This window comes from Electrophorus electricus, chromosome 14, assembly GCF_013358815.1.
Source record: "Electrophorus electricus isolate fEleEle1 chromosome 14, fEleEle1.pri, whole genome shotgun sequence".
NCBI lineage: Eukaryota > Metazoa > Chordata > Actinopteri > Gymnotiformes > Gymnotidae > Electrophorus > Electrophorus electricus.
In genome coordinates, this window is record NC_049548.1 from 8,788,175 (window position 1) to 8,812,124 (window position 23,950).

The 23,950-nt window shown below is 38.8% G+C and overlaps 1 protein-coding gene across 2 annotated transcripts; it reads right to left on the reverse strand.

The window, feature by feature from the left end:
- Positions 1-2,221: 2,221 nt before the first annotated feature.
- abca5 (ATP-binding cassette, sub-family A (ABC1), member 5) lies at positions 2,222-23,870 on the reverse strand. 2 transcript variants are annotated; one of them, XM_027002650.2, is made up of 39 exons: positions 23,743-23,870; positions 22,991-23,117; positions 20,420-20,612; positions 19,850-20,017; positions 19,389-19,486; positions 18,991-19,217; positions 18,609-18,750; positions 18,000-18,188; positions 17,535-17,682; positions 16,447-16,624; positions 15,352-15,410; positions 14,817-14,927; positions 14,407-14,582; positions 14,126-14,245; positions 13,841-13,979; positions 13,647-13,737; positions 13,008-13,147; positions 12,625-12,744; positions 12,136-12,337; positions 11,747-11,913; positions 11,318-11,445; positions 10,678-10,815; positions 10,445-10,558; positions 10,070-10,240; positions 9,622-9,735; positions 9,148-9,285; positions 8,798-8,863; positions 8,620-8,711; positions 8,316-8,439; positions 8,075-8,192; positions 7,898-7,989; positions 7,567-7,742; positions 7,196-7,271; positions 6,702-6,796; positions 6,127-6,246; positions 5,796-5,948; positions 5,580-5,659; positions 5,443-5,498; positions 2,222-5,293 (listed from the first exon to the last, which is right to left on the reverse strand). In XM_027002650.2, exons 2-39 carry the CDS (start codon positions 23,093-23,095, stop codon positions 5,153-5,155), a joined length of 4,965 nt encoding a protein of 1,654 aa, XP_026858451.2. In that variant the 5' UTR covers positions 23,096-23,117; positions 23,743-23,870; the 3' UTR covers positions 2,222-5,152. The 2 variants fall into 2 exon arrangements, with proteins under 2 accessions (XP_026858451.2, XP_026858450.2); XM_027002649.2 differs by having other exon boundaries at positions 22,991-23,157; positions 23,743-23,847.
- Positions 23,871-23,950: the final 80 nt, after the last annotated feature.

Sequence of the window (23,950 nt, forward strand, 5' to 3'; positions counted from 1 at the left end):
CTTAGCGACGTAGCACAGCACAGAAGGCGAAGTATAGTCGCTGAAGTAATGTGCACTAATGAACCCCTTTCCTCCAAGGCTAGAATGTCAACAGGTCTAACATTTGAAGAGACAAGCTCACCACAACGTAAACAAAAGTAAGGGACGACGCACCAAACCACAAACTAGCGCCATCTAGTGCGTGACAACTTATATAAAAATGTTTATTTTAATTTTCACTATCTGAGGTATAAGACAAAGTAAGCAGACCTTTTTTGGCCAAATTATTTGTAAAATAAAAGATCCTCCCATATTAAACCTTCAGTTGTGTACAATATTTCCCTCTTATGGTCTAAAAGGTCTCTTCCGGTATCTTCATGGTCATTGGCCTTTCCACTGGGATACTACTACATGACCGTTGTTGAGTCTTTGCAATGATGCTACCAGGGCTTTCTGATCCATGTATATTGACGATCTTTTATTTAATAAAATAGCTTCAACAACACACAGACTGAAATATATATATATATATATATATATATATATATATATATATATATATATATATATATATATATATATATATTTATATTTATATATATATATTTATATTTATTTATATTTATTTATATATTTATATTTATTTATATATTATATATATATATATATATATATCCAATATTCCAGACCAGAGTGGCAGTGTTCAGATCTTGCAGTTTATTGCCATTTCATTACAGCACATTATATCAAACAGTATCCTGCAAAACATACAGAGCTCTGAAAACTCAACATTCACTTGTGAAAAAAGACCTTTACATTCTATAAATTTAACAAACTTCTTCAAACAGTGACTTGCATCATCTAAGAGCTTATGAAATAACTTTTAATAAGGTGTCAGATGGAGAGGGGCTATTTGTTATAGATGTGTATAAGATTCTAATATTCTTCTTTGAGGCAAATATATATATATATATATATATATATATATATATATATATATATATATATATATATATATATATATATATATATAAAATGTGGATATCTAGGGATTTTTGCCCCAGTAGTCCTGTAATGAATAGGAGGAACAGCAGTTACCAAAGAATAAGGAAATGTAAAGTATGATATCAGTTTTATATATATATATATATATATATATATATATATATATATATATTTATATATATATATATATATATTTATATATATATATATTTGCCTCAAAAAAGAATATTAGAATCTTATACACATCTATAACAAATAGCCCCTCTCCATCTGACACCTTATTAAAAGTTATTTCATAAGCTCTTAGATGATGCAAGTCACTGTTTGAAGAAGTTTGTTAAATTTATAGAATGTAAGGGTCTTTTTTCACAAGTGAATGTTGAGTTTTCAGAGCTCTGTATGTTTTGCAGGATACTGTTTGATATAATGTGCTGTAATGAAATGGCAATAAACTGCAAGATCTGAACACTGCCACTCTGGTCTGGAATATTGGATACAAGGGAGTGCGTTCATGTTCACTAAATATTAGAGCTTTCTATGTACTATTAAATTTGCATTTTCCTCTTTCATCCATCACCACAAAGGTTCAAGTTGGGTTTAGCCCAGTACAACTTTCTTTAACCTTTAAAACGGTCTTAAGAGGAGATCAGAATATTTTCTATAGGGCCAATGCCTAAATTATGAGAACATTTGCTCACATTCATAAGATAAATGGTGGCTAAAGAGAGGCCGCTTCCAGCATTTTCTACTATGGCCTTTTAAACACCAGATGGGAAATGAGGGGGAAGAACTGGGGAGTTTTCATACATTTCTTTATTTCAGTTCTCTGGGGTAAATGCTTAAACCAATGTAAAAGTTGGTTTCAACAAACCAGGACTGAGGAAATGGACTGTGTGTGTAAACCAGAACAAAAATGAATAACTAGCCCAAGAGGTCATGTGGCACAAGTGCATTTCAAAACACAGTGCACACTTGTTAATAAATGCATAATGTAGCAAATCAATTAATATATTTTTTTAAAAAGGTTTCTCCAGTGTTGACGCAATTAAACATATAATTTACCTTTAGAATACAGTCAGTATGCTACGTTTTTTTTTTCTGTTTGTTTAAAAATCACCCAATAGTATATATGGAGATAATTTTTTGTCTAGGACAAAAATACAATTAGTATAAGACAATTAGTGTAATTAGTGTTAAAATTAACCATTTGATGAAAAATGTTTCTGTTCAAATTAAATCCATTTAAAAATGACATTTAGTTTTATTATAATTTTTAAGTATTTGGACACTAAAGTGCAAAGCAAACATTCAACAAGGTTATATATTGGTGGCTACAGTTTACTGCAAGATACTTCTTAGTTCACGAGGGACAACATCAATATTGCCATAAGCCATGACACATCATTTACAGAAAATGGTGACCACATGGACACAAAAGGTATTGATATATTGCACTCTGGAGAAAATTAATTTCCTTTTTGAAGAGAGATTTTACTGAATGTACATCTACTTCAACCGAACCCAACCTATCCTTACAATACTGGTACAAGAGGCTACATATGTGCAAAAATAAAGTTGATTAAATAAAAAATAGCAACTTGCCACTCCCTAGTATTTTTGCATAATGTATATCAATACATTAACAAAGGGGTATGATCATATGTACAGCAATTCCATGAACTGTCAATGCATTCACATCGGACTTTTTTTTTTTTTTCGTAAATGCTAAAGCATACAGCTCATCTTCCCCAGTGTGAGCTCATCTCACTGTTTATGTTGAAGGCATTTCTCCTGATGGTAGGGTAAGAATTTAAAATTGCCTCTTGAAATATTATAAAACAAATTTTTAGTTCTCAGCCAATGTTGGGTAGCTGACTTGGTCAAATATAAATATTGTAAACTTAATTTTGATTTTGGAGGGCTTTTAAATGTTTTGAGTATAAATAACAGTATATAAACATACAGAATTCAAAACAATGCACCTTTTTGATCTAGATTACAATTTTTATGGACTGGTTCAGACTATTACTATATGCCTCCTTTCACATTCGGGGGTGGGGGTGGGGGGGAACTTACCTTGTCTTTTTATTGTGCAGTCAAGAAAAAAAAATGAAATATGTATATAACATTAGCCATTCCCTTAAGATACCAAAATATTTATCAATCGCTTCTTGAATAGACAACTCAATACTTACACCCCACCCCCCAACCCACACACACACACACCTTTAAGCAGGCCCTTGTATAAATGAGCACCTGACAAACTTTCACTCCTAGACAAGATGGCAAGACCAAAGGTACAATGTAGAAAATTAGCTCTGTACTGGGATAACAAATATTCTAATAGCTTATTCAGGAAATGGGGGGGGGGGGTCTAAACCATCCAAATACAATTCAAGAAAAGCCAAACTGGACATCAAAATTGTGAAGCTTTAACATGTGCTGCAAACTCTACTGCTAGTCTATATTAAAAGTGGCAACTATAAGATTGAAGCTTTTCCACCTGACTGAGAAACAGTACTAAACTATACTACAGTAATTTAATTAAAAGCCATCATACAAAACTGCTGAAATGTTTAATTGAGCCTCAGTGACACCAGGAGGATGTCAGAATTCAAAATGAAAAACTTGCTCAGAGATACACAGCCAAGTCAAACTGCATGAAGACAGACATTTTCTAAAAGAAAAAAGATTAAAGTGAATCATGACTTGGATGCAACTCAGTTTTATGAATAACACCTTTAGTGTTCCGCTCCTTCTCCTTGTCAGCACAGCAGTTAAAAACTTCTAATAATGTGTACACCAATCTGTCAAACTGTTACTTGTTATTAACTAAATAATGGTCTTGGATTTATATTTTTCTATTAATGTTGCAGTGTTTTATATTTGGTGTGCAATAAAGGCAATACCAACCATACTACTTTAATATGTCCACCAAATGCTGGTATTACTAACAAAACAGCAAAACACAACAAAAGACTGAATTCATGCTATGAATATGTAGTGTAAGTAAATTGTGCATCTCAAACCCGCATTAAAAAGTAATTTCACACCATAAAGCTCTTAAGAACTTAATCTTTGCTACACCAGTATGATAAAACACCTGTCACACACAGACAGTGCTTTCCAATAAAACACCATCATAACACAGTCATGTATTCAAGGCCTTGCTCAGTATGTAATCTCCTTTTAACTAATTTTTAAAAAGTCATATGACTTCAAAGTCTTCCGCAGTAACTCGTGGCCATGTTTCCATTTCTGATTAATATGGAGTGCTACATGCGTCTAAGTGGAGTGTGCGGCAACTACATTCTTAAGCTATTGTCTCTGTCATTTCAGACATTTAATTATCTCCACACGAAGGCCACAGGGCAAGTTAAAAATAAAAAAGTCAAAACAAAGACACTTGGGGAGGGGTGGGGGAGGGGGATCATCTTTTTTCTTAGTAATCAGACACTATTTGTCCGCGTAGGTCTGTGCCTTATCGACAGGCCTGTCTCTAGAGAGCTAGGCGTTGTAGCACGGGCCTGAAGCGCATGCTGGTGTTGGAGAAGTTCGAGCACTCTGGGGAGCAGCAGAGAGCAGGGCCATCTCGCCCGGCCCTGGTGGCAGGCCACCAGTGGTGGGATTGTGAAGCGGAGAGTCTCCATGTGCTGGTATATCACAGCAGCAGTGCTGTGGTACTCTGAAAGAGGTAAGACCACCTCAAAGCCTGCACCAGGCAGGTAGAAAGAAGTTCCTCCTTCTGCAGCTCCCTGTGCTTGTGAAAGTCATCAGACACCCAAGACAAAAAATCTCTAGACTTCCTCCTTGCATTACATATCTACATACAACAGATCTAATGCTACGGACAGCAAAGCACCTCTTCCGCACAAATGTGAGCGATTGATGGGGCAGTTAGGGTTGGGTTAGAGACACTGCTTTGGTTTCGCCAAGATTCCTGATGAAGATCCTTCCCATGCGTTTTTCCTGTGTGACTGATTCCACACACAGCCTCATATAAAACAGCTGAAAGGCAAGACCAAGACACAGCTGAACAAAGTTATTCATATATTGTGCATCTTATACCGGGATGGTGAGGAGGTCAAAATATGCCAGTACAAGCTTGGCAATCAGTCCGTGGAGGCAGAAAGAGGCAGGGGAGTGGGAGAGAGTGGGAGGAACTGGCTCAGAGCTGGTGCACAATGCTGTCAGTGTGATTGAAGGACACAGGGCCATCCTGACGGAGTCGTTGCCACTGGAAGGTGGTGCTAAGAGAGCCCAACTCCTCTTCCTCATTCTCCTGCTCTTTAGCAAACTCCATGAAAACCTGAGATGCACAAAGCCAGTACCCAATTATGACTCAAAAATAACCAGGATAAAATTGTAAATTACCCCAAAACACTCCATGATTACAGATCATGGGGAAATATTAGCTACTGTGGCAAGACATAATTACAGCTAAACATTATAACCAACCTGCTCAAGGGTAGACTGAGAAAAGTTGTATTCTTCAAAATTGAAGTTCTGCTTAGCTGTACAGAGGCAAAGAGAAAAAAATATGGACAATTACTAAAATTCATATTTTTCCAGAGTATTGTTCTATGGCAACTTACCACTCTCAAGCTGAGAAAAAGCCTTGGCTAGTGATTTAACATCCTCCATTGGAATCTTATAAACCATCAGAGTGGCGAAACTGCAACACAACAATAATAAATGTAATATGATATATTTAATATATATTATAATGTTTGGTCTAAACACATCTTTTGTTTTTTTGTGTCACTGAAGCACTACCACTCCTACAGATTCTTTTGCTCTCTACTACACACCTCTCTTGGCGTGCAGCATGAGGAAAGATCCTTAGTATCTCCTTGTGGAGTAGTGCCACCTGCTGGAGGCCAGTGAGCTCCTCTCGAAGTTTAATCTCTAGACTATAACCCCGACCATACTTCCCCTTCAGGTGCTGGATGGAACCAATGCACCTAAAGAATGCCATATCAACACATGCCTTTGCTTATTTACCACATTTTAATTATCATTTCACTTAATTACTCATCACCATAGTTCCATGAAAAAAAAGAATAACACTAATTAATGTTTTCATTAATAATAACAACAACAACAACAACAAGTAGGCTCATAGAAGAAAGCTGGACTGACCGTAGCTGGCCAGAGACCATGATGGCTACTCGGTCACACACTGCCTCTGCCTCCTCCATGTAGTGAGTGGTCAAGATGGCGCCACGTTGCTTGTTTTTAAACGCAGCACGCATCGCTCTCCTGCCCCACCATGCAATAGTAACGTGTTATAGCAGAAATGCTCGGATTAGGAGCAGGAAGTGCTATCATCTGTATCAGTCACATTTACAGCAAACTCTGGAGTATAAATCATCTTACACTAACTGCAGTTTTTAAGCCACCAGCAAAAACGATATTGACGTGTGATTTTTATTTCCCTAAACTGCTGTGTTGATATAATAATATTAGGTCATCCAAACAAGAGCAGAAAAGATCATGTTAAATTTTTCCCTACACTTGTATGCAGTTTTTTTGTTTTTAATTATGGGCCAATCCCATCCTCAAAAATCCAATTAACCTTGAAAGCAAGTGTTGTATATTATGTGAGCTCCGTGGCTTTCTAGAAGTAACTTAAAATAGCAACAAAAGTGTACATCTGTAAATGGCTGATGCAAATACACATGTCAAAGAATAAACTAACGCACTAAAGGTCTTACCACATGCGCTGCTTGGATTTGGGGTCCATCCCAGATGAGGGTTCATCCAGGAGCACAATCTGAGGGTTTCCCAGCATGCTCAGTGCAAAACACAACTGCAAGCCAACAAAAACAGGCAAAAAATAAATAAATAAAAAATTTAAAGCAGATCCTGCTGTAAACACAGGCCTCGTCAGGTACATCACATATAAAAGAATGGATCTTCTTGTATACGTAGATGTAGTGGGTAAAATGCTACCTCCCCCATGGGCACTGGGGTTCAAACCCCATCCAGGCAAGTGCTCTATGCTATACCAATAAGACTGCTTGGACAAGGCTCCTAACACAATATATGCCTACCTCTGTAACATGTAAATTTGAAGTCGCTCTGGATAAGTGTGCCAACATATGCCAAATGTGTAAAATGTAAATGTGAAATGCAAGCGATAAAAATGTAGTCAACTGGTAATACAATGGCAGGTTTTTTTAATCAGCATTCTGTGTTGATCTCTTACCTTCCTCTTGAGGCCTGCAGACAGATTTTTAGCCTGCTTATGAAGATGCTCCTTCAGCTCCAGAGCATTAACCACACTGAGGACAGACACACAAACCACACAACACACACACTCAACAGTTTCCGTCAATGTCCATGGATTCTTATTTATCAAGGGTCTCAGAGAAAGAATACTAATCTATGATCAGATCCTCCTGCTTGGCAATGTGACTGCATTCATTAGGATATGAAAGATATGAAAGTCATTCTTACTATCTGATGACCAGAGGGTTACAGTGCTAAAGCCATATTAAATACTATTCATTATCTAAAACTGGAGAATAAGCATGAAAACAGAAGTATATGGACAGAGGAATGTAGTCGTAGAGGTACCGTCTGATGATGTTTGGCACATCATCATTGCGTAAGCCCTTAATGGCAGCATAGATCTGGAGATGCTCCTGTAGGGTGATCCTAGGCCAGAGGGGGTTCACCTGAGGGCAGTAACCTGCGTGCTCAAGTGGGTTATCCACTGGCTTGAACTCTGTGCTATAGTCTCCCATCAAAATCTGCAACACAGGATAACATGTAAAACTGGAAAATGGTCATTTAAACTTAATTCACTGAAGCCGATATGAATCTTTTAAAAAGGTTCAGAATGCAATCATATTAGAGCCCATTGCAATTCAGAGACTGTCTGATCAAAGAAGAAGGAAGTAGATACCTGTCCAGCAGTGGCATTTGTGTCTCCTGACAGCATGTGCATGATTGTGCTCTTCCCTGCTCCATTAGGTCCCAGAAGTCCCAGGACCTCACCTGAGTAAGGAAGGCAACATTAGGCTACTGTACAGAACAGAATCCTCTCACAGAAGGGCTAGGTAGACAAAAGAAAGGCGTGTACCTTTACGGACACAGAAGGAGATGTTCTTAGCAGCCACTTTCCTCCGCTTGCCAAGAGAGAAGCCCTCTCTTTTGCTGGAGTATTGCTTCCTCAGATTGCTCACCACCACCACAGGTTTCTGAGCACAAGCCAGAAGAAAAAAGAAGCATCAACTACCTCTATTTGTGAACTAGCTAGTAGCTATATTACTTAGCCATATCAAAAAAGAATTTAGGGAGTAAATTAATGAAATATTTCATACCTCATCACAGCTCTGACAGGTGAGTGCCTCTTTCACGCGAGCCTTCTCCACCAGTACATCCTCATCTTCATTTATGCTCTCCTCTGGGTTTCTCTGCACTCTGCCCTTGGCCTTAGAGGAGATCCTACGGAGAGGAGAGCTTGCAATTAAAAAGATCACATTGCATCACAAACGCAACATTTTGGAGAGGTACCTAAAAATCCTAAATATTAAATTCTGCTTGAGGAGTCACTTTTTAACACCAAACAGGAGCCCTAGCTTGAGAGTCAGATATCATAATAAAGGAGATTTATATGGCTCTAACCTGCACAGCTGGTCATTCTTCATAGTCCTACCTCCATAGCGTATTTCTAACCACCGCAGCAAGAAGAGCAGCAGAATGCACTGCAGGTAAGGCTGCAAACACCACAACAAATTAGTCCATGCACTAAATTACTCCATATCTATAAGACACATACATGCACAAAGTCTAAGAAACTCACAGCTATAACTGCAATGAGAAGATTTTTCCACAGGAACTCTTCATGGAAAGACAGAAAGAAGGTAGCCTGAAATTACACAAATGCATCAAATAATCATCATGTATTCACTATGACCTCTAATATTGGATTATAATTCACCAAACATGAGACTGCAATTAAGTCAACTTCAATTTAGTGGCTAAACAGTAACCTATATTATTCATCATCAAGCATGCGAATCTCAACTACTCTGGTAACACATATTTGAACCACAGTCCACTTTTACCTGGACAGTGATTGAGACTTGAGACTACTGGTCATTTCAGATTATGGATAATTATCATAGATAATACCTAATTGTAGGTACTGACCTTGGTGATGCAGTTGAGGCAGCCCATCAGGGGGTATAGTGGGTTGAAGAAGCACAGGGTGTTGTGTAAGACACGTGTAAGGGCAGGATTATCATTCACAAAGGCCAGCTGGACCATGGAGGCAGACACTACACACACCTGAGACAGCACACACGTGCACACACTCTGTTTTGGTATTACAAAGCAGAAGAACTTTCAGACATCTTAGCCTTTTTTTAGTTTAAAGTGTCCCTATATGTTTTCAGTGACTTTCAACTTAAAACAGCTAGAAAAACTCTTTTGAGCTACATTTTCTTTATTGAAAAAGTTATTATTTTGGATACTGTTAAACACATGCTTCATACTACACTGCTTTACTGTAGTGCAGATATTAGTTGTTAGTATTACAACTTAAAACTCCTCTAGTTTACATTTAGTGACAAATCAACCTTCGGAAGACTTCATTGTGAAGTGACATCGCAGCCTGTTACTAACCATCATGGAGACAACAGAGAAGAAATCTCTGTTGCTCTGGACTTTGGCAAACATGAATGACACACAATATGTGAAGAGGACCATGGCAGGGCAGAATCCAATTAGACAGAGAATCTGAAAGAAAAAATAAAGGTAGACATGAGCTACAGCATGTATGGGACTCGGCATGTGTACATGTGGGTTGTGGGATTTACTAGAGCTTGAGACTGCAAAGTGAACATGAGTGAAGTGTACAACAGGCAGCAATTATCAAGGTTCAGTGCACTTGTGCAGATCAATATAATGTTGCACATGGAAGCGTGTACGCGTGTGTATGCATATGTAGGATTCAACAGAATATTGCAAGACAAACTGGATATTGCTTATACAGATCAGTTTGAGTGCGAGTGCATGCATGCGTGAGCATGTACACATGCATGTGTGCCTGCACCCACACATCTCCCCTTACCACGGACATGATGTTGCTGTCAGACAACAGGTTCGTGGAATGGAAGCTGAACAGTGTGGTGGTCATGGCGATGAGGATGAGGTAGTAGAACGGGATGTCTACAGCAGCCTGTCCACACCAGTACGCAGAGGGCAGCAGACCAGAGATCCTCAACGTCGAGCGGCACTTTATCTAAACCACACACAAAACCAGCTTACTTCTGCCTACATTGTTCAGTGAACCAGTTCTAAAAGGTAAAGGATTATTTCAATAAGTTACATTTAGCTGAAAAAAACATGGGACAAATTAACCCAAGATGTCATCTGTTTCATATATGATAAAAGGTACATGTTAAATTATTCTATAGTTTAAAAACATTCCTTTGCACATGGTTACCTCTCGATCTCGTGTGTGGTCCATTGCAAAGTAGGCTGGCATGCCAGCTGCCAACATACCCAGAATCACAGCCTCAATGTAAACCAAGGCATAAGATGTTGAGTCTGGAATTTGCTAGAATACAAAATAAAAACAAGATTACAACTTTGGAACACCTCTGAGGGCACACACACATTTATAGCTAATTAAAGACGTAGATAACTAGAATTCTGGTAAAATCATCAGGTACTCACATATTCAAAGGGCTTAGTCCAGGTGTTGATCTGTCCTGAACCATTGAAGCCTCTGAGCAAGGCATTACTGAGTACATTCACTGCCATGGGCAGAGAGTGCACTGTAGTACTGTTAAAGGCTAACATATAACCAAAACCCTGCACAGAGAAAGACATACAGGGAAAGAGATGCAAAGAGGGTGAACGTATAAAATAACACACACCTTGCTAATGTAAAACAAGTTAATTCATGAAAAAAACACAAACAAGGTAGGAAGTGAAGACCAGACACCAGAAGTCAAGAGAGATTCACATTCCACATTACCCTGCACCCAGCATGGTATCTAAAAGCAACAATCCTCACTCACTGAGCCCTAAGTATACCCTGCTGCTCTAAAGCTCTCATCCTGAGAGGATCAAGAGCTCCATTTAGCAAAGCTACCCCACTCTGACTCAAAATGGTTCCCACCCACCATCTAATGCACTAATAGAGCATTATTTCATCTGCGAGCGCAGGCCAAGATAGTAGTCAGAGGTAATGGAGATTCTTGAATGGACACATTCAAGGTTGCTCCAATCCTGATCTAAGTTGTTAAAAGCCAAATCTGTGCTGTCCGTTGCTGGGCGAGTTTCTATGAAGCATACTCTAAGTGTGACTCACCTTACTAGAGCCTGTTACATTGATTGCAGCACTGTGAGGTGCAGCAGACATGTAGTCCACTTTCTTCATCATCTCCACCTTAATGTCCTGAGATTCCAGGTTATGAATGAAGCCTGATATATCAGAGTCTACCAGAGAAGACAAAAATGGAGAGCAACCTTTCTGAGTAGGGACCAAGAAGAAGTATGTATATGAAAGCATGCTGCCTCCCTTCTAGGTTTCATTCATTGTGAACCTCATTTTGTAAGTAATTCCTTTAAAGCATTCCTTTAATTTCCACAACATCTTCAGGTATCAGTACCCTGACAGCTATTAACCGCATAAACAGTGCTCAATTATAGCTCAAATAATAAGTGATCTGAATCTTTGATCAACCTGTTTGACATCAATAATCTTAAACTCCTATTTGAGGGAGGCTGGCAGACAGACCAGAGGAGTTGAGCACAAGTAAGCTGGTAGCATATCTGCGAGGGGCTTCATTGCGGCGGAGCAGGTAGATAGGTTGGAACTGTCTTTCAGGGGAATGGATCTGAATATTCCCTGTAGCCAGTGACAGAACCAGCACTGCAGTCAGGAAGACCAGGAACAGCGTCACACTGATGTAAGGGAGAGAGTGAGAGTGAGAAACAGGGATAGATGCAGACAGAAAGACACAGCAAGAGAGAGAAAAAGAGAGAGCGAGCAAGGGAGCGATCGAGCGAAGATAAAGCAGAAAACACAAATGGTACCAAAAAAAGACAGACATTTACACTGCAAAAGAAATTGCTTTTTTTTTTTTTTTTTACAATGGTATTGTCTGGTGTAATCCATGTACTTACTTGTATATGATGGGTTTCCTTTCTCTCTGCAGGTTAAGCATATGGAGCCAGGCTACAATGCTGAATTGCTGCCTCCAGAGGGCATGGCCTGTTACTGCATCCTGCCTGTTTTCTGAGAAGGTAAGCAGCCTCTGGTCCATGTCATCCAGGGAAGATGCATCACCCTCCTCCTCTGTCTTGTCCTGGTTGAACACACTGTAGTCTGAAACACAGAATGAAATATGCATATCAGCCTCACTTTTAAACTGGGGATATTTAGGAATATGAGGAGAATAGGTTTTGTGCTGTTATGACAACTTGGTGTAAGGGCATTAAATGAAAGAACACACTAGCTATCTGTGTGAGGTCACAGCTGTTTCTTTTATATAACAAGAATGATGTCAAATCATCACAAGTACAAAAAATGCATTTCATGACTGCCGTGAAAGTGTGAAACTCTGTGTGTGTGTGTGTGTGAGTGTGTGTGAGAGAGAGAGAAAGACTTATTACCTGCCTGGTCCACTTCTGCTTCCGCCTCCAAACGCAAAAACACATCTTCTAATGTTGTCATGGAAACACCATAGTTAACGATACCCAGGTCAGGCCTACAGTCCAGCTCAGTGAAAAGCCCTTGGAGCAAGATAAGAGAGGCACCACTTACCTTCACCTGTGCACATCTTACAATGCAATAACCATCCACTACAAACCAGGCAACAAAGCAGCAAAACAAAGTCGTTTCCCTGCATACTTGATGCATTACACTGAGTCTCAAAGCACTTGCTAAAGCCACTAATCAGCACTGGTAGAACTGAGATCACCACTCATGTTCAGTCAAGCATAAGGCAGTTTAGTCCAAGGCAGATGGTAAAGCAGAGGGTTAGCAGAAGCCAAACCTGGAAATGTTTCCATGCTCTCAAAAGGCAATGTGAACGTGAGCTCTGCCTCCTGTTGCCTTGACAACTGAGCTTTTGGAACATGCTGCTTGACCAGCGATGTAAGGCTGTCTGCTTCACAGACTTCTGTCACAGACATCCTACACAAAGTGAAATAACACATTTAGGAAAAGATGATATCTCGATAACAGGCATCTTCTTGCCTTCTTTATCAATCAGAGTGGGCACACACACACACACACACACAAAAATGTAGCTACAAACCTTAGGAAGAGCCAAAGCAAACAGTCAAGCACACAAGTAACTGTCACACAACTACACAATAATTAAGGAGAAATTATTCAATTTTTAACACTACTTTATATTTTAATGCATAAATTCTAAATACTTAAGTAGTTCATATTTACAATACTAAATTAAATAGTTATTGAATGAAATAAAATGGCTATATGAAATTATATATTGTTTACAAATTAAAATAATTGTTATTTAGGAACTAATAATTCCAAACTAGGATAAATGTAAGTCATTCATGTAGAATATTATTGCAAGATTAACATTCTTCAGGCCAGACGTCCTACTAATCCAGTAGAACAGTAAACGTTCACATTCCTAATAGACTTAGCATGTCACACTAACCTGAGGTGGTAGCCAACGCCACACTTGGTTTTGAGGTAGAGAGAAGAGCCCACACATTTTAGCTGGCCTTGAGAGATGACTGCTTTACGATCTGTGAAGCAGAAGGATCACAGACGCGGGACCATATATGAAGGAGTGCAAGTGTTTCTGTGAGTAGGACTACGTGAGAATGAGCACAAAAAACCCTCCTTTACCTGCCAGTATGTCTGCCTCGTCCATGTAGTGCGTGCTGAGGACAGTAACTCTGCCTGCCCGGCGACCCTTCAGCAAGGCCCACACCTGGTGACGTGACACTGGATCCATACCTGCTGTAGGCTCATCCAAGAGCAGGATCTAGTGTACACACACACACACACACACACACACACACACACACACACACACACACACACACACACACACACACACACACACACACACAGAGTGAACTAGAAACATTCATTAAGATAATCAGTGACTGCTGTGGAGGCTTTCTGTACCTTAGGGTCTCCTAGAATAGCAATGCCCACAGACAGCTTCCTCTTCTGACCCCCACTCAGGTTCTTGGCCTGTGCATCTATAATCTTTTCCAAGTCCAGATCCTTCAAAACTTTCCTAACCTATGGATAGCCAAAACAGAGTCTTCCCTTAAAACAAAATGTTAGTGCAACATGACTTGGATAGAGTACAGACAGTTTTTTTTTTCCCCTTCTGTGATCGCTTTTCATTTGGGTGGAAGTTAGGATGCGTTGAAGACCAGCCAGTGGTAGTTGACACTCACCTCATTGTCAATGTCACTGGGAAGAATGCCTTTAATGGCTGCGAAGATCCTTAAGTGCTCCTCCACAGTCAACACATCGAAGATGATGTTGAATTGTGGGCAGATTCCCACGAGCTGCTTCATCTCAGCTCCATCCGCTATCTCTGCCACTGGAGAGCCATAGATGGCAGCAGAGCCTGTGGACCCAACACAGGCACTTACATATACCCTAACCCACAGACCCTACTCCTAATAGAGTGCTTATTTTTGTATTGGGTCCCTGTTATGAATCAGACAGGTAAGCTAGGAAGAAGGAACTGGAACTGTGTTATATCAAATATACTCCTTCCACAGAAAGAATCTTATCAGTATTCACATTATTATTAGATAGTTTTTTATTTAGCAATGTACAGTGCAGTAAATGAACAGACCTTCTGTTGGAGGACAGATGCCACACAGGATGTTCATGAGGGTGGATTTCCCTGCTCCACTATGACCCAATAGAGCAGTGATCTGACCTTCATAAATGTCAAAAGTCAAACCTGAAAGCAAACATGACGTTTATGGATAATCCTCTATGTCAGGTGTGTTAGATATATTGCATCACAACCAACAGCAACAGATGGTGTTTGCACTTGTAGTTAGGCATTACACTGGCCAGCGGTTGCCAGTGTACCATGCAAATGGAACCAGCACCTGAGGGCTGAGGGTTCTAAGCTCCTTGCACTTAAATCCAGATTAAGCCCCCCACAAACTCCAAATTTAATCCTCTCCCCAGACTCCCAGGTATGCTTATAAATGTGAATATAACCACAACACAGCAGAATAGAACCACAGCAATAGCTTCTTGCAGTAAAAATACATGAGTAAATCAGGGAAAATAATCGTTGCCAGAAAAATAATCAAACTGCTATATTATTGCTCAAATAAGCGAGTTAAGAGCTGTATAGAAGTATATGAATTCACCTCTCAGTGCATCCACCATGCTGTCCTTCTCTTTATAGGTTTTATGGATGTTATAGATCCTGAAGGGGTGAAGATGGAAAAAAAAAACAACACACGAGCACACACACACACACACACACACACAAATGATGGATATTAAATGGCAGTTTTGGCAGCATGCCATGCCCCTCTGTAAGATACAGTAGCACTGGCCCAGATCTCACTGTTTCTCCTTGTTTGAGCACAGTACACACAACTACTGGGACTTATACCTGTCAGTGTTTATTAAAGCTCCTCATTAGTTACTACAAATCAGAATGCAAGGGCACGTAATCTGGGATGCCACTGTGCATACATTTTGGTTTTTTTTGGTTTTTATCTATCTTTCTCATAGGGCAGGTAGCTGCACTGCTTCTAAGCAAATCTCACAAGGCTGAAGTTATAACTCAGTACTCCATCAGGCTGAAAATCTGTTAAAAATGTCTATAAACACATTTAGTCTGGTTTATTTACTGTTGGTTAACCCCAGGGCAATAATTAATGATATTTGCAGGCATTTTCACACCCCACCTTTGTGGTTTTATACTTTGTGAACAGACATATGCTTAATATGAATATGTACTTTAACAACCAAGACATATACCATGTATAAGAACTGTGAGATCCTGCACTTTCTGATGGTTGTTGTGCCAATACATATCAACAAGTAATTAATGTTTTAAAATAAATAGTACTTGTGTGCACTCGTGTTGTAATTCACTTAAGGAACAAAAAATTATTATTATTATTATTATTTATTATTATTAAATAATTAATTATGCATTCGTTATCTAAGAATGTACCAAAGTTTTGGTATTCCCAGACAAGATATGTTGCTCTCACCATTTCTGTATGGATATCTGTTGTGAATTCAGATCTTTTTAAGCATTTTGTATTCATAAAACAGTGCTATGAAAATTCAGATAAGAATTTCATATAAACCGATTACACATCTAAGGATGAACTGAGGACAGAAACAAAAATATACACCATGTTAAGTTACAAAGTTAGAGAAAGGTGGTAAAAAATACAGCTTGGGTCTCCACATCTTAAATGGGTAAAAGGTTAAAGTAATACCTTATGGCCTCTTTGCCTCTAAACTCAGGAGAAACTGGTTCCACTGATTCATCAGCCGTAGGTGTGCCATTCATCTCGCCTTCATAAACAGAGCTCACTTCCACATAGCGCTTTCTGCGTTTTGACCAATAAGAAGGCTTCAGGAAGTAGACCACAGAGCGTCTCATTCCAAACTCACCTAGAAAGCAAAATAAAGTCACAACGACTAAACTCCCTCAGGGCTTTGTTCCCCCCTTACACCACAATTTGATGGATCATGTTAATGCACAGATTCCTGATAGCTGATACTAGAAACAGTTTAAACATTTCTAACATCCATAGTAAACAGCCAACTGCCATGTTGGTTTAAAACTGGATTGTTGATTTAAAAAAGGATTGTTTAATGCACAAAGACATTAAAAATTAAAATATATTTAAACAAAAATAGCTAGATAGTCTGAAATGTAAACTGTTTATATGAAATCATGTCAGTATAAGCATACAGAACATCATAAAAGGTATAAAATGCTTAATTTCATCATAAAACTAAGAGGCTCCCTGACATTTACATAACCTACTCTACAAGATAAACTATACTATGTGGGAGTGGCTTGACACCTGGAGCTGAAATGTTACATTATATATTAGAGTCCAAAATTAACAGCAGTTAGTATTTTCCTGTATAATAAACTATGTGGCATGAAATACAGTGAAATTCATCACTTTAGTGGACTGCATTAATTGGAGGATTCTCCAATTAGTAGACTCTACCTTAATTGGAGGTTTCTCCAATCTAATTTGACAACTTGTATTATGTAGCATCCAAGTGTCCAAATTCATTGGTTCACTTAGACCAGGAGGCAGTCCTAGTAATTGCTTCCAAAGCAATTTAGCAAATGCGTTAGAATGCAAAATGGTTCACTTATAGCAAGTTGTCAAATTGAACTGAATTTAATATTTTACACGCTCATGGCAGAAAATTGTTTTGTACAAGTTGCAATGCCTCGTTACTAGGCCCTTATTATAGCACAGCACACCCAAAGTATGCTGTTGTGTGAAGTATGATGTGTGAAGAAATGTTCTATGCTAAGATAAAGTATGTAGCTCACCTGGTAGCACCTGATCTAGGTAAATAGCCAGCAGCAGATAAAGGATGCAGTCGAGGAAGAGCATTAGCAGCGGCACATACAGCGCATGAGGGCCATGAGCCAAAGTGGAGAACACCGCACCGTCCCCCTGTGCCTCCAGATACACCACCTACACATGCCCAGGCATTTGACAATAAAGACAAGACATGAAAAGCTCAAACTGGGTATTTACATGAGTGTACTGATGATTAACTATCAAACTTGGCAAGACCTGGAATTGAGGGGGGGGAAAAAAGTCTAGTTTCATATAGGTTACATAAAATCTTGTTTCATGGCAAATAGTGCCTTTGTCAGAGAGGTTATAAACCATTTTTATTCCCATATGCACAAGATAAGCACCGGTTTATCTAGGTCACCTCTAAAAGCACTTTAACACACAGTAACATTAACACACAGGTGCCACTGCCTTGGTGGAATTTTTGTTACCTGGGCAATGCCGATGGAGAAGGCACTGGGAGAGAGCAAGCAGAGCACCCAGACAGCCGGCTGGGGGAAATCCCTCATCAGCACCGTAAACAGAGACAAGCAGCCAAACACCAGTGTCAGCATGGAGCCCATCGTACTTGCAAACTTGGGCTTCTTAAACAAAGGAGTGAGCATGAAGGAGAAGAAGATCTGGGGAGAAAGGAAGAGAGGCAAAGTAATTAGCTAGTCATCCAAGCTTTACATGGATGACACAAGATTACATCTAAAAACATGACAGCATCTTCCTTCATTCCCATTTGCTCTGGCTTGACTCAGCAATATCACTGCATTTAAGAGCATTCTGAGATACTGGGTAAACAACTGTAAGTGTAGATTATCAAGGCTTTTGAAGACCAAGCACATATAAACTGAGCGCCACCAAACATCTTCAATTAAATTTAGAATACTTAACAGAATCAGAGCTGTGATTACAAACTTAACACATATGAGGCCCAGGAATGTAGGACAACCTATGGTCAGACAAGTTATCTCTCAGTAGGAACCATTTAAATGAATCACTGCTGTTTGCTGGTTTAACCTACTAAACAAATGAAGACTGACAGTACTTACAGTGGATATTCCATAAAGGAAGATGAGAAGGAAGATGATGAAGAAATTGCTGTTGGAGAAGAGGGGAGTCCATGTAGCGATAACAGCCATAAGAACAGACATAGTGGTAACCAGGGCAGCATAGAGAAGACCCCATGAGAGCCTATGCATAAAACACAGACACACACCCCTCACTGTAGAATTTTGCAGAATTCAGAAAGTACCCATGAACTTCCAAAATTTCACAGCATGCTGAATGGAAAAAAATAATTCTATAATGAAATGCGGTTTCATGAGCCTTCTGATTATACTACGCATTTGCTATAGACAGCAAGTTCTTCACATAAGCAGATACCCACATTAAAAAAATAAATGTACCACAAAACTCTGGAGTCATGCCTACCAGAATGCAGTGTCATACAGTCCCATCATGCTCATGGTGTCTTTGAGCCGGTGCTCCTTCTCCGCTGCCACATTGACAATGAGGAAGGACACGAAAGGTGTGAAAGCCAACACCAAATAAATGGAGATGAGTGCATGTGGGAACTTCTGGACCTCCACTGTATCAGGGTGACCCATCATCACCACACGCATGTTCAGCTCCCTCCACATCAAACGTTTTGTTTGCATCTATATCAAAGGGACAGTGTTTAAAAACAAACCTGCATCTATCTTGAATCTACTAGAGGCTTGGAATTGTATTTATTCATCACTGAAAGACCTTGTATTATACATTTCCTGAGGTTGCAGACTCTGCTGTTAAATAACGATCAATTTTCTAGGATTTCAAGCCACTCCCACCTGGATGATGGCAGCGTCGATCACTGACTGGAGCCGTGTGAAACCAGAATACCAATAGTTAGCTGCATGGCAGTTTAAATGGTTGGCATAACAGTTGGCTGTGAGGAAAGACAAAAAGCAAACACTCAATCTTAGGACAGGGCTTTGCTCAAGTTTTGAATATCATATTTAATTCAGCACTTTAGCCTCATGGATTTAAATATCCCTGAGACCAAACTAATTAGCACAGTAATTTATGTATATTTTCAGAAAATGCATCTCTGCTAACCAAGTGTTACTGTCTAAAACAGAAGAGCTAACCAAATTAAAGGTGGCTTCATATTCATATTAAGTATGTCAGTGGTGGAGAAAAAAAGAAGGAAGAGGGTAATGATAATTTAGATTAATGTTTCTCCTTTTTCTTTTTTAGAGTCTACAAAGGCTGGCATAAGTACTAATACTTCTTTTGTCTGTCTTCTCACCGATTGACTCAGTGTAGTCACTAGGTAAAGGGACCTGATTGTAGGGGAATCGTAACTGGTAGGACATCTTATCAAGGAACACCACTCCCACATAGCCAAGAGGTTCATACAGGCTGGCATTCTCCAGGTCTTCTTCAGTAGAGAACATCTCTAAGCGGTCCTGCATATCTGATAGTAGAACCACGTGAACCATACCATAGTGAATCAAAACCTTATAAGAATGTGCCTTTGCATTCCTATGCACAAAAGGCATCTCCATTTCAGGATTGCATGAATTAATGTTAAGTTCATTTCACATTTCCCAATTAGACAAACTGTGTACAGAATATTAACACTTATATATTCCATAAGAATGTACCTAAATAATTGTATATTGTGTAAGAACAGTAGTAGAAAATACTCCTACTGCTCTAAATCATATACATCAACTAATCACAAACTTTTATAGCTTTCTAAAGTTCTACATGACACGCTGCTCCACATGCAGCCTACCAAGGAATATTATCACGGCCCAGAGAAACTGTCCAATTTCTGCTAGTGGACAGAGGATGACCAGTCGCTGAAACTCACGTAACTCTTGTGCCACTTCCTCCATGATCTGACTGGTGACATTTGTTATGGGAGTGTAGCCCAGGCCTTTGAATGACAAGTACCGATCACCATCTTCTAACTCAGAAGTGCTGATGCTGCCATACGAGATATGAGGGTTGAGGGTACTGATGAGGATGAGTAGGCCCAAAAGTAGCAGAGGAAGAATCAACTCCTATACAGAGAGAGAGAGAAAAAAAATGATGAAAAAAAAGGATGAAACAGAAAGCATTGTGAATATAATAATCTGGAGAGATGACGCAGAAGTAATAACACATATCCTATGCCATATTGAGTCTATGACCATCAACCCAGTTCTGCTTAGAGACTATTCAAGCTGTAGGTTCACTTTTAATTTTGGACTAGCTGTTAGTTTCATTTGTAATTAAAATGAGACTTATCTAGCTTGAAACCATGGATTTTTAAAAACCATCAATGTCATGGTTGATTAGTTTCACCGTATGATCTGGAAGACATTAAACCAAGGAAAGGAAACTTACGGGACTTTTTAACCGATTAGTCTAAGTGGGAGGGTGGGTAGGTAGATAAATAAATAATGGACCAACCAAAAAACAACAAAAATAAATGAAAGGAAATAATTGTAACAAACAAGAAGCTAACAATCCAGAAAATAAATTATTTGTTTGCATTTGCTAGCTAATACTGCCACTCATAATAGTTACAAAGTATCCTGAACTTTTTTCACAACAATAAGCATATGTAACCGATATCTGAGTTTAGAAATTGATATGCATGGAACCCAAAAATCACACCCGTCTTCCTCTTTTAGAGGAGTAATGTTCAAAGGCTAAAGTTTTTCAGTTGTTTAGACATCTTTGCCTGTTTGAATGAAACATTTTAATTAATATAATAAAACTTGCAGTCCTAAACGGAATATGATCCAGTGCTATCTGCCAACTGTTTCTAGGAATGTTTGCTCAAATGTACAGAGCTAGAGGTACTCAGAGCCAGGGTACAATCTAGAGTCCCAACAACACCTCTTGAAGGCAGATGCAGGCCAGGAGATTATCCATTGAAGCTACTAGCAACCAGTATCAAACTGTCCAGCATTTTCACACTGTTTCAGACTCAAGACAAATGTAGCCATAGCTGGTCTTTAATTATTGTAAATATGATTCTGTAAGTTATAACTAGAGAAATATGTTTCACAAGTTAGCCCACAGATTTATAGTTACAAATCCAGGTTGTAACACCAACCTCTTTTTTATTTAGACCTATTATATAACAACGGAAACAGAAAACAGAAATGGACCAGATCTCTTTTCTGAATAACAAGAAAAGTTTAGCATATGAAGTAATCTTTTTTTTAAAGTTACAAATAGTCCTATTTTATTCTAATTAATATTAACAGAGTTACTGGGGGAATTTACTCCACTAAATAGGCTATACACATCACTTTCAGGTATTTCAAGTGTTTTATAAATAGAGTTCCATAATTCTCCATAAGTTCTATAGTGTATTAGATGTGAAAGTGTCCACTGCTTTAATAAAAATGTGGCACTAAACAATAAACAAGATCAAATGCATTTGAACATTTCAGAAACTGTTTGAATATGCAGAAATTTCCAAGGAATCACAATATTCCTACAAATGAAACTCCATAAAAATCAATAAAGCAAAGCAGGCATTTGTTGGCAAGAGGTCTAGATGAGGGCATTGCATAACATACTTCACTTTTGTCCATTTAGACCTATTAATAACTTGTGGAGAGACCACTGCCTCTCAGGATGAACAACGACAAGCAACACTGAGTGCAGCTTGAAATGCACAGGGATATTAATGGCAGCAATGGTTGTGTTATTAAAGAGGACTTCCATTTCCTTAACAGCCTATTCATTCCACCAGGCTTTCAAAAACACCCTCCCTCACTCCCCAGCCCTAAGGAAACAAGCATGAAACATGGAAACATTAAAAATGCATTAGAGCAACTTAAGTTAAAATAAAAAATACATGACCCCCACCAAAAGGAAAAAAACAATTAAAAAAAGAAAAAAAATGCCTGGGGATGTTTACATTTTTCTCACCATTTCAAAATAGCAAGGCTGAGAAACCTGCTGAGCTGTGAAAAACAGCTCACAGTGACACACTCTCAGAATGAAGCACTATGCTATTAGAATCAGAAAAGAATTCCAAATATGTTGGAAATTCGACATGATGCATCATAAGTATGATTTTTTTTTTTTTCTGGTCCAGATTCTGGTCTAGATTCTGGTCCAGATGGCCAGGATTCTCGGTAAATATACATTTAAATTATTTCACAATAGTAAAGAGTGATTAAAAATAAATAAATAAAAATATACATTTGCCTGTTAAGACATCTAATTCTGACTACTGCTGGCTGTTGAGACAGCAAATGCTAAGTAACTCCAGCTATAGCCATGATAATCAAGAAAATGCTGACCAGTGTAAAATAAGTCACATAAAGGCACCCACAGTTAATTCTTCAACTACATATTAAGTTTTCAACTACATATGCCAAGAGGTCTTCACCAAAAAACAACCAAGGAAATAAAAATTTATTTTAAAAGACACCTGGAGACTTTGTTGCTTGGTCCTCCATTTGATCAGTAGATTTTTGTACAGCAGGCTCTTTGTTTGATTCCAGACTCCGGCATCTCTTCTACTTAAAGTCTGCATTTTTCCAGCATGCTTTAAGAGGCTAGGACAAGGACAAGAACGCACCTTGACGGTCGACACAGCTAAACATAAAAAATGAAAGCAAGATAAGTTAACTCTCGCACGGTAACTACAATAGCGCAAAGAAAACAGGTGCAAAGTTAAAAAACGCACCTCCGTGGCTCTACCAATGTGGTTAACCGGTGACCGAAAGTCACCTTTGCACAGTTCATGTCAAAAAGAACTTTCCAATGACTTTAATTATTTTGCATTCTATGCACTAACGTATAGTATCGCTATGATGTAGATGAAGTGTAAAATAGCTTGCTATAGCTGATTAATCTTACTTAGCGTTTAACTCATTTAAAAAAAGAATTACGTTGACTGGGGTGAATAGTTGTGTAGCAAGCTAGCTAGCTAGCTAGATACCTAGCTTTCACGCATTTCGCACTTGCATACCAAAAATGTTATTAATTAAAATATTAAATATATTAATTATTGACCAAACTCATAGTACCGAGAAAGGAAGCTAGCTACATAAGATGCACAGCGCGTCCAGACAGCTAGCTAGCAACCAATCATACCTGTCATGCTAGCTAGTAATAGTAAACACAGCTAGCTAGCTACCATTAACTGGACTGTCCTGTGTTAAAGTGAAACAGACTTACGTATGAAATACATTAAGGCATGTCTTTCTTCTAAGTAGCGATTTCTTTGTCAAAATACAATGCTGTTCAATTTTATTTTTCCAGTGTAACCAGTCACATACGCGCACAACCACAGCTACACGATAGCCTGTGACGTTGCCCAATGAGTCACTGTACTCGAAATGGTGAGGGGGATAACGTCTTTCCCATCTAATTAGACATTTAGCAT